Raw genomic sequence first — 14,410 nt, 5'->3', positions numbered from 1 at the left:
CATGTCAAGCTCAACCATTTCATTTTATGGTGAGGAAATTAGAGCTGAGAAAAGAAAGTGGTTTTGTCCATATTCCTGCTTCCCAATTCCTAATTTGCTGCATCTGTCATTATCCATGGCCTTCTTCCAAGCAGGAGTCAAATTACCCTTCAACTTCTGTGCTCTAGATTCCAAACTGTCAGGTATTTGAACCCTCACCTACCTCTTAAATGTCTTTTTCGGACTCACTGTAATAAAATCCGTGACTCAAACTGTACTGGCCTATTAGGGTGCTGATAAATGCAGTCAGTTTGCTCTTTTATGCATCATTATTTCAGAATATCTCAGTATCGGCTTAGCATTAGTTATGCTACACATTCCTGGTACAGCTAAGTGCATAGTACCTAGGTCTTCCTGCTGCTATGCATATGTCCTACAGCGTATAATAGAGAAAAAAAAGATGCTTTCAAACCAGGTGAAGACATTGGCAAACACAAGGTAAATTAAAATGTATCAGATTCATCTGATCAGATCAGATCACAAAAAACAAAATATAATGAGAAGGAAGCCAGCCTACTGCACTACATCTCTCTGGGGGGGGGGGGGGAGCGTATTTTTGAATTAATTTTTTATTAAAAATTAATAAATTCATGCTTTCAAAGTGTACAGTTCAGTGGGTTTTAGCGTACTCACACGCTTGTTACACCATCACCACTCTCTAATTCCACAATCCTCCGCATCTCGTGTGGAGCGTGCTTGCAGAATGTACACACTGCAGTTCAGCTGTGCAAAAACAAAGGTGAAAAAAGCTTTCACATTCTTTAACTATCTCTCTTCATCCCTCTGAATAGCGGCAGGTGGGAAAACAGCCTTAAGTTTGCCAACAGGGTTTGAATTTTTCCCGTTTAATCTTTTTTCCATCATGCCACTGCTTCTTTAACCTAGGAGCTTCGTCCTTCACGTGTCTTCTGCTCCCGTCTGAGATGGTACCTAAGTAGATAAAAGGTTTCTGTTGTACTGTTTGCAGAGAAAAAGCCACAGATTCTCTCCATATTCTTTGTATGTCTGCTGACATATGACTGGGCACTGCTGATTGTAGGGAGTGTCACCCTAACAGTGCCCCCAAAGCCAACGGATCACATCGGGACACTTGAAAAGTTCCAGAGGCCCCGTATACCTTGAACAGGCTGAGTGAGGGGAGCCTGGAGACAGCCGCTCTGCGTGCTTCTCTCCATGTGAGGTGGGAGGCAGCGGCTCTTTGAGATTTCTCTATAGCCTCCTGCAGGCTGGGTCTAGGTGTGTGGACCTAAAACTAGTAAATAAATGTTCTTCAAGCCACCCTCACTTTCCCAATTGGCATTTCCTATTCAGCGTTGTTGGGGGTGGCACCCTTGGACACACATTCTGTCCCATTCATGCTGTTTCTAATGCTCCTTCGGGCTCCTCTTGGTCACGTTTTCTAACTCAAGAAGTACTTGTAAAGCACACCTCCCTCCCTTCTAGGGGGCACCCAACCTTTCTCTCAGACTAGAGAGGATATCGCATCATAGAGGAGCCCCGGGATCTGAGTTGTCAAGGATTTGCTCTTAATATGGAACCCAGAGGGGATGCCTGGGTGGCTCAGTTGGTTAAGCAGCTGCCTTGGGCTCAGGTCATGATCCCAGCGTCCTGGGATCGAGTCCCACATGGGGCTCCTTGCTCAGCAGGAGCCTGCTTCTCCCTCTGCCTCTGCCTGCCACTCTGTCTGCCTGTGCTCGCTCTCTCTCCTTCTCTCTCTCTGATAAATAAATAAAATCTTTAAAAAAAAAAAAATGGAACCCAGAGGAACACCCGGAGCTAGGATTACCAGATACCAAAATGACATTGACTTAATTGCCCCAAGATACTGTTCCTGTTACATATGGTATTTAAACCTTAGGGACATCATGTTGGAGGCTGGTCAAAGCCAGGGTCTGGACCTAGGTGGACCTGGGTTATCAGCTTACTAACCATGTCAACAATGGCTTTCTGGGAGATTTCACAGAAGAAGAAGATTGAGAACGTTTGAAAATGATTACCATGACATACATAGGAGAGAAATCTTAGTTGTCTAAGTAGAGAGCCTGGCTATACCCTTTTCAGTTTTATCTTTAAAAAAAATTTTTTTTTTAGGAACTTGGGCAAAAGAAAAGAAAGTCACTTAAGGCAGGAACCAATGGAATTGACTGTGGAGTTTAGTTCTGGAGTTTTCTCCTTCTCTGCTGTCCTGAGGCTGCTTCTGAGGCTTCTCAGACCCCTTTCCTCTCTGATAGGTTATTTGAAGAAACATTGCAACTTTTCCGTACTAGACTTTGCTTCTCTGAGGTCTCCTTCTTGAAAGTAAAGAAAGGAAGAAAACAATCAAAGGGTGTCGATAAGACTTCTACTTGGGCAGGCAAAGTGAGGCTCTTAAGTTAACTAGCTGGTCTTGGAATGCAAGCGTGAGGTGTGGACTTTGTTTTAGGCATACATTCCTCTGAAGGACCCTTGAACCAAACTCAGCCTACTTTGGAAGCTCAAGATCACTTTTGTTTGGGATTGTTACCACCCATCTCTAAGTCCTTGGGACTTCCTTTCCCTTGCTCCTGTTTTTCTAAGCTCCCTAATTCCAAGATAAAACTCACTCCATGGAGAGGTTGCAAAGCTTTGGGTAGGTAAAGAAATGCAGCTTTGGGAATGCTTGGATGGCTCAGTTGGTTAAGCCTCCGCCTTCGGCTCAGGTCATGATCCCAGGGTCCTGGGATGGAGCATGCATAGGGCTCCTCGCTCAGCAGGGAGTCGGCTTTTCCCTCTGCCTGCTGCTCCTCCTGCTTGTGCGCTCTCTGACAAATAAATAAATAAAATCTTAAAAAGAAGAAGAAGAAGAGGAGGAAGAAGAAGAAGCAGCAGCCGCCGATGGATCAAGTTTCACTTTTACCTAAAACCTTTGATAGCCTGGCACAGGTTCACATCAGGGCTTGCTTTCCTCATCTGGGCAATGCCAGGGACAAAGTAAGTACTTACATGTTCTTCTCTTTTTTCCCTACCAGCACAGATATTTCCAGTAACTCCAGAATGACCACTTGATATTGCAAGGTCAGGCAAAAAGTCGCTAACAAGAGAAAGATTTCAGAGCTCCCAGTGAGTCTTTGGATGAGTAATTGGCTTATTGCCGGAAAACTCAATGCAAATTGAAGCCGTCAGTTTGGGAAGTGGTGGTGAAATTCAATGCCCCCCAAAAGTTTCTAGTTTCTTTTTGGTGGCTGCTGAAATAAAGAGAGAAAATTTACAAGTCATAAGAAGAACCAAATATGATACCAACACAGTTTCTTTGTAGCATTTTGTAAAGGCTGGAAATAGAGGTTCTGAGAAGTTAAATTCTAGTAACTTTGTTTTTAAATTTTAAGATCTATGATTGTGTGGAATCATTGTATGTCATGTATGTGGAATGATCGTGTGTCAACACACGGATTCAGCTTCCATAGGGGGGGGTGGCATACGGTGGGATGTAATACTTTTCAAGCTTAGGAAATCTATGACAAACAAAGTATTACCCAAAATGTATGTAATACTAATTACATACATTTAGTATTAGGAACCTTTCTCACTGCACAGCTTCCCACCCCCCATTTCAGTTACAGAGTAATGCATACATTTACATTCAGGTCATTCTGCAATACCAAAGTATACAACAGAGTAGCAAGTGCCTGCCCAGAAGTGAGGAGGAAGGGTGGGGGGTTGGGGGGGAGGTGGAAGAAAACCTTCCTTTAGAGGGTCCAAGTGGTCTGGGTGCCCCCCTGAGGGCGGGATGGAAGATGTGCTCCTACTGTTCCCTCTTTGGGGTGGGAGGGGGTTATATGTGTGCTTCTCAACAATGGGAGTGTTTCTCTTGCAATGTTGCAGGGAAAACTAGTACTTAGACCTCGTTTATTTATGTGTTTAACAAACATGTATATAGCTCTTACTGTGTGCTGTTTAAAGCATCCTTTTAAGCACTTTGCAAATATCAGCTAATTTAATTCATTTAATCATCATAACAATGCAACAAGCCAGTCATCTCCATTGTTCAGAAGGATATTGAGAGAGGGAGAGGTTTGGCAGTTTGCCAAAGATCATACAGTTAATGATTGATGGACCCAGGATTTGAGATCTATAATCCTTACTTCAAAATACTTTATAAATTGGAGTGTCTTCCTTAGCAGTTTTTAAGAGAGAACTTCTGTATAGGATCTTGTGGCTTTAAGTGGACTTTAGAACCTAACCACCAGGGTGGTGGGAATCCTTTCTTCTTCTGTGGATATGTGGATTGCTTTCATGTGGATATGTGTGTGTAACTATGTATATGTGCATTTTTCCAATCCATAATGATTAATGGTCAAGAATGCCCAAATTATATAAATCTCTTTTTAATTCACCCTGGTCTCAGAATAGAATAAGTCAGTTTGACCCAATCTAATGAACTCTCCCCTATTTATGGATGTCTAGATTGTCCCTCTGTGTAATACAAATAACATTCATGTGAACATCCTTGTGCCCTATTCAAGTGTATCTCAAGAACAAAACCTTTTTTAAACTCCTTACCGTAAAAAAAAAATAAACTAAACCTGACAGTCGCATGAAGTGATGAATGTGTTAGCGAACTTGACTGTGGCCAGCACTTCACAATACATAGTTTATGAAATCACTATGTCATGTACCTTAAACTTACACAAAGTCATGTGTCAGTTTTAGCTCCATAAAGCTGGAGGGGGAAAAAAAGAACAAATCGATCCCCGGAAGTAGAATTCTGAGTGGACTGTTCCTTCTTTTTTGAGCACGTGGGTAATTGTAAGGCATTATTGGATCTGACCACAGGCAGCGGGGGTGATGAATGAAGACTCATACTTAGTCTTTTCTCCAAAATCTTTTTTTTTTTTTTTTTAATTAAGGATTTTGGTATTCTAAGTCCCTTCTGTGAGGATAAACCTCCCAGTGGATATTTGTTCCAGTGACCAACAGACATTTTTGGGAAAGAAAAGTTACCTGCCTCCCATTTCCTGGATGTGTGGGTGGAAGTCCCTTTGTGAGCGAATGGTTGCCCAGCTGTTTGTGTCTCTCCAGACAGTATAGTGGAGCTCATGAAATGAATATCCCAGGACTGTATTTGCATGTCAACCCCCCTGTTATTATCATTATTAAATGAAGATCTCTACATAGGAAATGTGCCTTCATTTACTGCTAAAAAAAATTGAAGATATTGCCATAGGACTTGATGATATTTACATCTGAAGGACTTGATGTAAAGCCCGTCATAAGAAACCTTAAGCATTTGTGCCGGGGCCTCGCCCTCCTCTGACAAGCTCGGGTCCACTTCCTCTTCCCTTCCTGAAAGCACCGTCACCCACCCTGCACTCTAGCTGTTCCTGACAGGAAACCTATTCTAGCAAATCTGGTGCCCGCCATGTTACCCCATCTCCATTCCCTTCTTTTCCTGGGTTCAGTTTTTTCTGTTTTCATTTTTTAAAAACTCATTATTGTCCTTTTTTGGTGAAAGCATTTCAAGTCCTTCTGAGAAAGAAGCAAGCCACAAAAATAACCCCTTCATTGAACAGTGTTAGTACACAGATAAAGCACAAGTTTCAAAATAGCCATCATATGGCAAAATGGAGGGTGGAGCATGGACTTTGAGCTAAAGCTGTGTGTGAGTCCTGGAGCCAGCATTCCCCAGTGCTATGGGAACTGGTCATATGACCTCTGTAGGCCTCAGTGTACTCCTCTGTAGAGTGGGGTTAGTAATACCTGAGTCAGAGGGTTTCTTCAAGCCATAAATGAAGTGCTTAGAAAATGATTAATGTCTAATTAAAAAATACTAAGTGGTGAGTCATTGTACATTGTAGCTCATATCATTTGCAAAGGTATAACCACTTTCTGGTTTTTATTGTTGGGGGTGCATTTTCTTTCTGGTACCTTACCAGAGTAGAAAGCATTGGTAAACCTGGTCTGAGTTCATCCCTGTGTCACAGCAAGGAGCTCTGTGAGCTTTCTTGCTGTATTGTGAACAACTGTAGGGTCCCAACCCAGAGCTCCCTGCTGGGTGGGCAGTCAGCAGAGGGTGGCTCAGCCTGAGCGACCAAGGACGGATTCTCCGTGTGGAGTTCTCCACGTGGAGCAGTGTTGTAATTATTTCCATCTATGGCCCATGCATTCGTTCTCAGAGATCCATGGTGGTGGGGAAGGGGAAATATGAAATAAGCATAAAGAAATGATAATCCATGGACTCTCTCCACCCCTCACACATCTACCTGCTTTCTATTTCTATCCTTTGTCTTCTTCCCAGGGACCCTGCCCTTGGACAGTCACCACTGTCTCTTTGTCTCATTCTCTCAGAGGTCTGGGTCGCAGATGTCCCCATCCAGCTCTCTTCTCCCCTCTGGCTCTTACAGAGTTCTCTCTGGGAAGGAGTGATCTCATTGTATTATTTCCCTGGGTAACAAACTCTCCATGGCTTCCTACTGAAATCAAGTCTGAACTCCTTGGCATGATCTAGAAACAATAGCCCTCAGAGGACTTTTCTTATCTCATCCCCTATGACCCTGTGTACCCGCGCATGTGCGCGCGCGCACACACACACACACACACACACACACAGCAGGGGTTTCTAACATTTTGAACAATTTTTATGAAAAAAAAGTAGTATAATATTTCTTTATTTTCCCCCAACTCCAACATTTTATTTTGAAAATAACAAAGCCCCGGTGGCGGGGTGGGGGGAGATGAAAGAACATCCTCACCTAGATTCACTGATTTTTTTTTTTTTTTTGGATTCACTGATTTTTTTTAATGTTATGCCACTTTTGTCTCCCCACTCCCTTGTCTTTTTCATCTTTGGCCAAAGTGTTGTAACTTGCAGACACCATGAGACTCCATCTCTGCACACAACTGTAGGCATCTCCTAAAACACGGACATTCTTCTGCACAACCACAGTGCTATCATCATATCACCTATGAAACCCAGCAATTCCCTAACACCATGATCAAATATATTCAGATGTCCCCAATTATCCCAATCTGTGTCCTCTACCCGCACCCCCATCCAGGATTCATTCAATGTTCGCCCATTGTGTTTCTTTAATCTCTTAATTTTGAATAGTTCTGTCCTAGCCCCCCAACCCCCTTTTCAGAGTATCCAGGCTAGTTACAGACCATGGACTTGGCTGATAATTTTGTTCCTCTGACCTCTGTGTTTCCTATCAACTAGAAGTTAGTTCTAGAGGTTTCTGTCCTTTTAAAACAACTGAGGTGGGTTTCACCGCCTTTCATTTTTCTTGTCCGCGTTTTGCAAGGGGGTCTCGGGATGAGCATGTGGGAAGGCTGAGGCAGAGCGGGTCCATCCCTTCATTCCCGCCCCGCATGTCCCCTGAGCACCTGCTCTCCGCAGGTGCTCTGCAGTTGCTGGGAATACTGCCCGGAAGAAACAGGCTGGGGATCTCCCCATCTGCCTCAATTCTGGTAGGGACTGACCGGGAATTAGCCAAAATGTTATGGGATGTCGGTCACAATTTAAAAAAGAAGAGTGAAAAGCCTGCGGCATGGGCAGAGGGGTGATCTTTTCCGTAGGATCCTTAGTGAAGACTAGTCTGGGCAAATCACATTGTATCCAGATGGGGGTGGGAGTGAGGGACAGAGATGAAGAGACAGAGACACACTGAGAGGGAAAGAGAGAGAGACAGGAAGAGACAGAGACAGAGAGAGAGACAGAGAGATGGAGACAAGGAGAGATCTGGAGTGTGCTCTGCAGTGGGGCAGCTGGCCAGGCGACAAGAGTGGGGGTGCATCAGTGTGAGGGGAAGAGCAACGGGCAGTGGCGGTCAGGTGGACCCTCCAGGGCTTCCTCTTGGAGCCAGCTGTGTGCTCAGCAGCCAGTTCCATTTTCCCTTCTTGAACAGCATCATCTTATTGAATGATCAGTGAAACAGCTTTTTGGGAAGTGGGTGGGGGTTGAGACTAGTGAAAAAGAGCTTGTCTGTTTAGTTACAAATCAGCTCTATAACCCATCTCGCTTATTTACAGATCAACTTAAGCACTTTAGCTTATTTAAAAAAAAAAAAAAAAAAAAGGCTGTTTTGAATCAAAGAAGCACTTGCTTCCCCTTTATTTTGGGAACTGCAGCTTACTAGTTTCGGAAAGAGGTGTGACTGTCCTTTAGAGGCGGTGTATCTCCGTGATGAGATGATAAACAAGTTGAAGGCTGCAGGCCCACTGGAATCTCGCAGGACAAGGTGCAGAATCCGACTGTGGCCTGTGGTAGACAGTCTGACAGTTGGACAGTTTGGAGATCTTGAGGTTTCCTAGAACAATTCCTCCTCCGGGAGTTATTTCCGGATTCCCACCACCGCCTCCCCAAACTCCGAGTCATCTCTCCCTCCTCTAAAGTTCTAAGCAGTGGTCCCCCAGTGGCAGTGCTTCGGAATTCCACAGATTACGCCCCTCCCGGGGGAGGGGACATGATTGGGCCCCAAGGAATTAACTGGAGTGCATCCAGGAAATCTGTTCTGTTGAGTTTGGTGATCCTGGTGTTCCTTCAGCTTTTAGAACCACTGCCTTGCGAGATGTTCTAACGGAGCTCAAACAGATTTTTTTTGTTTTTAATGTACAGATTTAACCATGAGACTATGCTGTAAGGCAAGATTCATAACCTGATTTTAGTTTTTAAATTCATCTCTTTAGTCCCCAGAGTGCTTGGTGCAGTGCTCTATACATCCTAGTATTAACCAGAGAAACAAATAAAGGAGTTCAACGTTCGGAAGCACGGTTAATGTTGTTCTGCCCTGGTCAGGCGCCAGCCCCAGCTGTCACGTTCTTCCTCTGGGTTAGTAGGCACAGTCACAGTGTGCTGATGCCTTCATTTGTGCCTCCAGCTCCACCATCTCTCCTGGTTTCCACAGTCACATACCTTACTGGGAAGCCCACGGGAGCTGATCCGCTCATGTTCCTCCAGGCATCGCCTCTCCCACATGGGCATCTCCTCGTTTATTTCCAGTCTTGGTGGAGGGGCACTACCATTTTCCGAGGCCCCAAGCCACCTTCATTTGGAGGCAGGTTCTGCACCATCTAGCTCTTAATCATGCTTGCCTTTGACGCCTCAGCCCCCTCACTTGATCCTGTCCATTGTGTCCTTGTGCAATGATGAAGTAAGAAAAACAGCTCCCCAGCCTGGCACCCAAGGTGTGTTTCTGTGTCCATCCCAGCTCCTGGCCTTCCCTACCTGCTCCTGGCCTCCAGGGTTTCTCATCATAGACCTAGTTCCCTGAAGGGATCTGTTTGAACCTGTTCCGCAAAGGAGTGAGATGAACCAGTTCCCCAGAGGCCAGTGAGGAACTAGTTCCCTGAACGGCCTTGTTATCTCTGGATCAGTATTTTGCATATGAAGTTCCTTCTTCCTGGAATCCCTTTACTGCCTCTGCCACGTGACTGTGACTGACATCCCTCCCATTGTGACTTATAGAGATTTTCTTGGGGATGTTTCCCCTCACTACCTCTTTTTCCACTTGCCTGAGTTAGGTACTCTTTTCTAGGTCCTGTGCATCCTCTGTCACTGATTCTACTATAATTTTAATTCTCGAATTTCTGTCACGAGAATAGGAGCAACTTTAGGGCATGAACGATGTCTTCTGACCTAAGATTGGTGCTCAATTAATAGTTGTTGAATGAATAAATGAATGAATGAATAAGCAAATGGGTATGTGAACTGTATTCACATTTGAGTTTGTTAAGCTATCTATAATAAAAAATAAAAATGTATTGTTTTTATTCTTCATGAATGGAGATATTTTGGTCGCTTGAAGCCATTTCTAAAATGGTAAAACAATGTCATTGCCTTTATATTCCTACAGGAAATATGGGATGTATAAAATCAAAAAGGAAAGACAATCTGAATGACGATGGAATAGATTTGAAGACTCAACCAGTACGTAATACTGACCGAACTATTTATGTGAGAGATCCAACGTCCAATAAACAGCAAAGGCCAGTAAGTAGATAGTCTCAGGGGAGAATTCCCACAGCAAGATCAACGCATGGCTGCTTAATTTAAACACCAAATCTGTAACATGTGCATGCAAAAAAATTACATCCATTTCTTGGGCCTCAAATAATTTTTGATTTGCTTTATAACTTAATCTTTTAAAGAGTTTGTAAACATTTTAGAGATTTTACCAGACCACTTTTTGTACAATTAATGGCCTTTGATCACCTTCTCATGTGTAAAGAAAAAATCTTTCATATCACTGGTGCGAAGACCCAGTTTATATATATATATATATATATATATATATATAGATAAATTGATCTGTCTATTTGAACTTCTGTGACTTAGGATAGGTAGTGAGATTAGCGCAGTGGTCTGGAGGCAAAGGAAATTTTGGATTTGAGTCAGAAGCTAAAATAAATGCTGATATGCTCCTTGTAGTGTATCATATTTTATCCCATATTTTGTCATTCTTCAGTTAACTCCAAACAGTAGATTCTGAAGTTGTCATGACTTATTATAGAGAATTAAATGATTAAAAAAGTACACAGCTAATTCTGCCCCCTAACCTTGGACAAATATCTGTACCAGAAATTTCATATGAGTGATGTGCTATTCAATTCAGTTGGGCACTGCTTGGCCAAGGAAGACCTAATACTCTATCTAATTTCATGGAGAAGAGGACCAGAGCTTTGGATAGTTGCTACATTAAATGTAATTTACTTCCGATCTTTTATCCTTCCTATCAACATATATACATATATATATGTATACACACACACACACACACGTATACACACATGTATGTCAAAGTCTCATGCCATTGCTGAAATTGAGAAGTTACTGTTGGCATTCTCAAACAGTGGAGATGAAAAGTGAATATATTATTGCTGTTAATTATTGTACATGATGTTTCTAGATAGATAAATTAATGTTATATAGAAAAAACCAAAAGGTATAAGACGATTGCTTTAATAATTTAGTGATATACATATAAATATAGTCTTTAATAACATTATATAAACCAGTATAAGTATAGGACTATATTACATAAAAATGCTTAATAGAAAAGAAAACGATTGGAAAAATTGGAGTCATAGGTGGTTTCCTCATTATAGACTTGAAGAGCTCTCATGGAAAGAATCTGGCTTTTCCTGATATCACGTGCTAGGTATTTTACTTGCTTAGAACCCAAGTTCTCTTTTTGAAATGATCAACGAGATACCTTGATTCAGAAAAACAAAGGCAAATCATATAAACGTGCCATTTTTCCTCCTCCTCAGAGTAAGGGAGGTTAAACATGGGGTTGGAAGGTGAAGTAGTAAACAGGTTTGCAATACGGCAGTCCCTCCTGGATTCCGTCTGTTAGTCTGTGCCTTCTCTGGCTGCCCTTGTTTCCTGCGCCCGGAGGGTTGCCTTATCCCATGGCCATAGATAACAGTCCCAGGTGTGGCCAGATGTACCAAAATTGGACGCCCTGGCTCCGCGACAGCGGAACTGTGATGAGCTGGTGAGGTGGGATTGATGAAATTCAGCAAAGCTCCGAGGAAAAGACATTTTAAGGAAAGAGTTAAATGGCAGATGAGTTGGCCTATATGTGTGTTGGTCTTCTAGAAAGTCTATTAAAACATTTGTAAATTAAGGACTCTTTGATATTTGACAATCAGCTTGCTGCTTTCAAAGTGATTTAATTAGTTTCTCATCTTCTGATTATTTCCTCTAAATCATTTATAATTTATCATGTAATCCTAATTATGCAAATCCCCATGATTAAAAAATCAGTGTAGGACTTCTTAAAGTAAGTATTTAAGGATAACACGGACCTCCGATTTTCAGATAGCAGGACACAGAATAATGTTCCTTCCCCCACTGGCCCAGCCTCATAATTGGAGATTTTATGGGCTTTCACCCGAAATTTAAATTAAAAAAATAATTTAAATTTCAGTGCAAACTGGTTTGGTCCATTCCTTTGAGCCACTGAATCAAAGGCAAAAGTTGCATGATTTGTGGATATAGGCCTTGGACAGTACTTTCCTGAAAAAGGGCCCACGAGGTCTTATCATCCTCCCCATGGTCACTGGGAGAAAAAGGAATTTGATTTGAAAGGTCATTGAGGTGGCCTTTTGTCCCACAGACCCTTCCTGCTAATCCACCTCAAAGCCGAAGTAACGGGATGCCATCTGTCCCGTGACAGGAGCAGGGTCAGCCTTAGGAAGCCTGGATCCGTTAGGACCTATTCTCAGTGTCTAGTGACAGAACCCTGACTCATTTTCTGAACAAGTCTGGGAAACCCGGAGATCAGCAGTTCTGGCCAAAGTCCTACCAAGCCAGCAGGGGCTCAAGCCATTTCCATCTTTCGCTCTGGGTTTCCATGCTGAGACTCCAGCCTGCACCTGCTCACTTCCTGCTACCCCCGACAAATGACTGCTTTTTAGAAGGGGGAGCCATTCTGCTGAGCTGTGTGGGATGGGGCGCAGCTCCGCAAAATGTTTGCTCTGTTCTTCTCTTCTTTCCGGCTTCCTCAATTAGCCGTTCTAAACCTCATTTGCTACTGTGAGAAAAATGACATAACACACAACATGACTGTGAGGAAGAAAAGCTAAACGTCAAAATCCTTTTCCTAACCAATATTCTCTCGTAGGTTCCAGAATCTCAGCTTTTACCAGGACAGAGGTTTCAGACTAAAGGTATGTTTCCATAGCAACATGGTCGTTTTCCTTTCTTTACTGTTACAGATGCTGTAAGGGAGTCAGCGTGGGTGTTTTTATTTATACTTTCATTGCCAAAAAATACATGGGATATAAAATTTATCATTGTAACTATTTTTACGTGTCCAATTGAGTAGTTAAGTACATTCCGTTACTGGACAGCCAGCATCCCCATCCATCTCCAACTTCTTCATCTCCCTGAGCTGAAACTCTGTCCAAGTTTAACACGAACTCCCCGTCCCCCTACTCCCCTCAGCCCCTGCCAGCCACCATTCCACTGTCCGTCTCAATGCGTTTGGCCACTTCAGGTACCTCAAAAAGTGGCATCATAAAGTGTTTGTCTTTTCGTGTCTGGTGTATTTCACTCCTCATAATGTCTTCAGGGTTCATCCATGTTGAATGAGTCCTGTTGTGTGGACACACCGTATTTTGCTTATCCTCATTTGTCACTGAACATTTGGACTTTTCCTTTCAGCTCTTGAAAATAATGCTGCTCTGAACATGGCTATATCATTTCTGAAATACAGGGCGGGAATTAATTATAGTTGTAGGTCTATATGCCTGGGGATAACACAAACTATATCCAGTGTGGTTAATACGTTGTTTACTGTAGACCATGTGGGCTGTGAGCCCCACTAGGCAGGAAACACATGTCATCATCCATCTTTTGTGCCAGGTAAAGACTTGTTAAAACGTTTCCATTGATGGATTCTTGAAGGTCTTCCCTTTCGTCCTTCCTTATAGATCCGGAGGAGCAAGGAGACATCGTGATAGCCTTGTACCCCTATGATGGCATCCATCCAGACGACTTGTCTTTCAAGAAAGGAGAGAAGATGAAGGTCCTGGAGGAGTAAGTATGCCCACACACCCTGTGCCTGCTGGCCCTTTACTCAGGCTCCTGAGTCCTGGCCCCTTCCTTCTGCTCCCAGCAGCATAGCAGCAACAAGCAGCCTCGAAGCCTCCTTGCTGCTAGCAGCGCTTTGGGAGTGCAAGGATTGGGGCCACAGGAATCTTCTCTCACATTCTTCAGTTTTCCCTTTGAATAAAGACACTGGTTTCTTTCCTTATCCATCTGTGCCAGCTTAAGAAGTTTGTGTCTGTGGGTATTTGCGTGTTATTTTAATGCCATGTTTATCTAGTTATATTGCTCAAATTCAGACTGGGTTTATGGGTCTGACTTAGTTTGATTTGTAAGGGCACTGTGCTGAAGCAGCCATCATTTTGGAAAAGCCCCTACTCAGCAGTTGTAGTCCTTCTGCAAGACACTTAGACGTCGTCATGTCCTTGGTCCACCCTTCCCCCTGCCTTACTGACTCACAGACCTGTGGCTCAGACCACAGGGACTTGGAACTGAGAACAAGGATTTCCCAAGGATTTCCCCCTAATCTTGCATTCGTTGTCACCCTGGCCCCACCCACCAGGGTTGGAGGAGGGAGACTCCTTAGTAAGTACAAGGTACTAAGTGGTTAAGAGGAGTTTCTGCTTACTGGTGAGTGTGAACTCCGGCCTAATCCTGGCCCTGCCTCTTGATAGTTGTGTGACCTTGATAAGCCACGTCTGCTCCGTGCCTTTATTTTTTCACTTAGGAAATGGGAGCAGCAGCGGCCGTGTCATGGGGTTGATGTGACAATGTGGTGTGTGTGCATGTATGTGAACACAGCATAGACGTACAGTAGGCAGCAGCTCTGTGTCCGTGTGGCTGTCCTTCACGTCTTGCAAA

The 14,410-nt window shown here is 43.3% G+C and overlaps 1 protein-coding gene across 4 annotated transcripts in view; it reads left to right on the top strand.

Annotated features, from left to right (window-relative positions):
* Window positions 1–14,410, top strand: part of LYN (LYN proto-oncogene, Src family tyrosine kinase) — a 118,668-nt gene that overhangs the window by 45,722 nt on the left and 58,536 nt on the right. The window contains exons 1-4 of one of the 4 annotated variants that reach the window (XM_059166425.1): window positions 2,622–2,988; window positions 9,849–9,922; window positions 12,624–12,669; window positions 13,435–13,540. In XM_059166425.1, the coding sequence (XP_059022408.1) occupies window positions 9,854–9,922; window positions 12,624–12,669; window positions 13,435–13,540 (221 nt within the window). In that variant the 5' untranslated portion in view covers window positions 2,622–2,988; window positions 9,849–9,853. Of the gene's footprint in view, window positions 1–2,621; window positions 2,989–9,848; window positions 9,986–12,623; window positions 12,670–13,434; window positions 13,541–14,410 lie in introns of those variants that run through there. The other 3 variants (XM_059166423.1, XM_059166422.1, XM_059166424.1) reach the window with 3 other exon arrangements.

The sequence above is a fragment of the Mustela lutreola genome, chromosome 3, assembly GCF_030435805.1.
Source record: "Mustela lutreola isolate mMusLut2 chromosome 3, mMusLut2.pri, whole genome shotgun sequence".
Classification (NCBI taxonomy): domain Eukaryota; kingdom Metazoa; phylum Chordata; class Mammalia; order Carnivora; family Mustelidae; genus Mustela; species Mustela lutreola.
The sequence above is the reverse complement of the archived record's forward strand: the minus strand, read 5'-3'. Positions and strand labels throughout refer to the sequence as shown.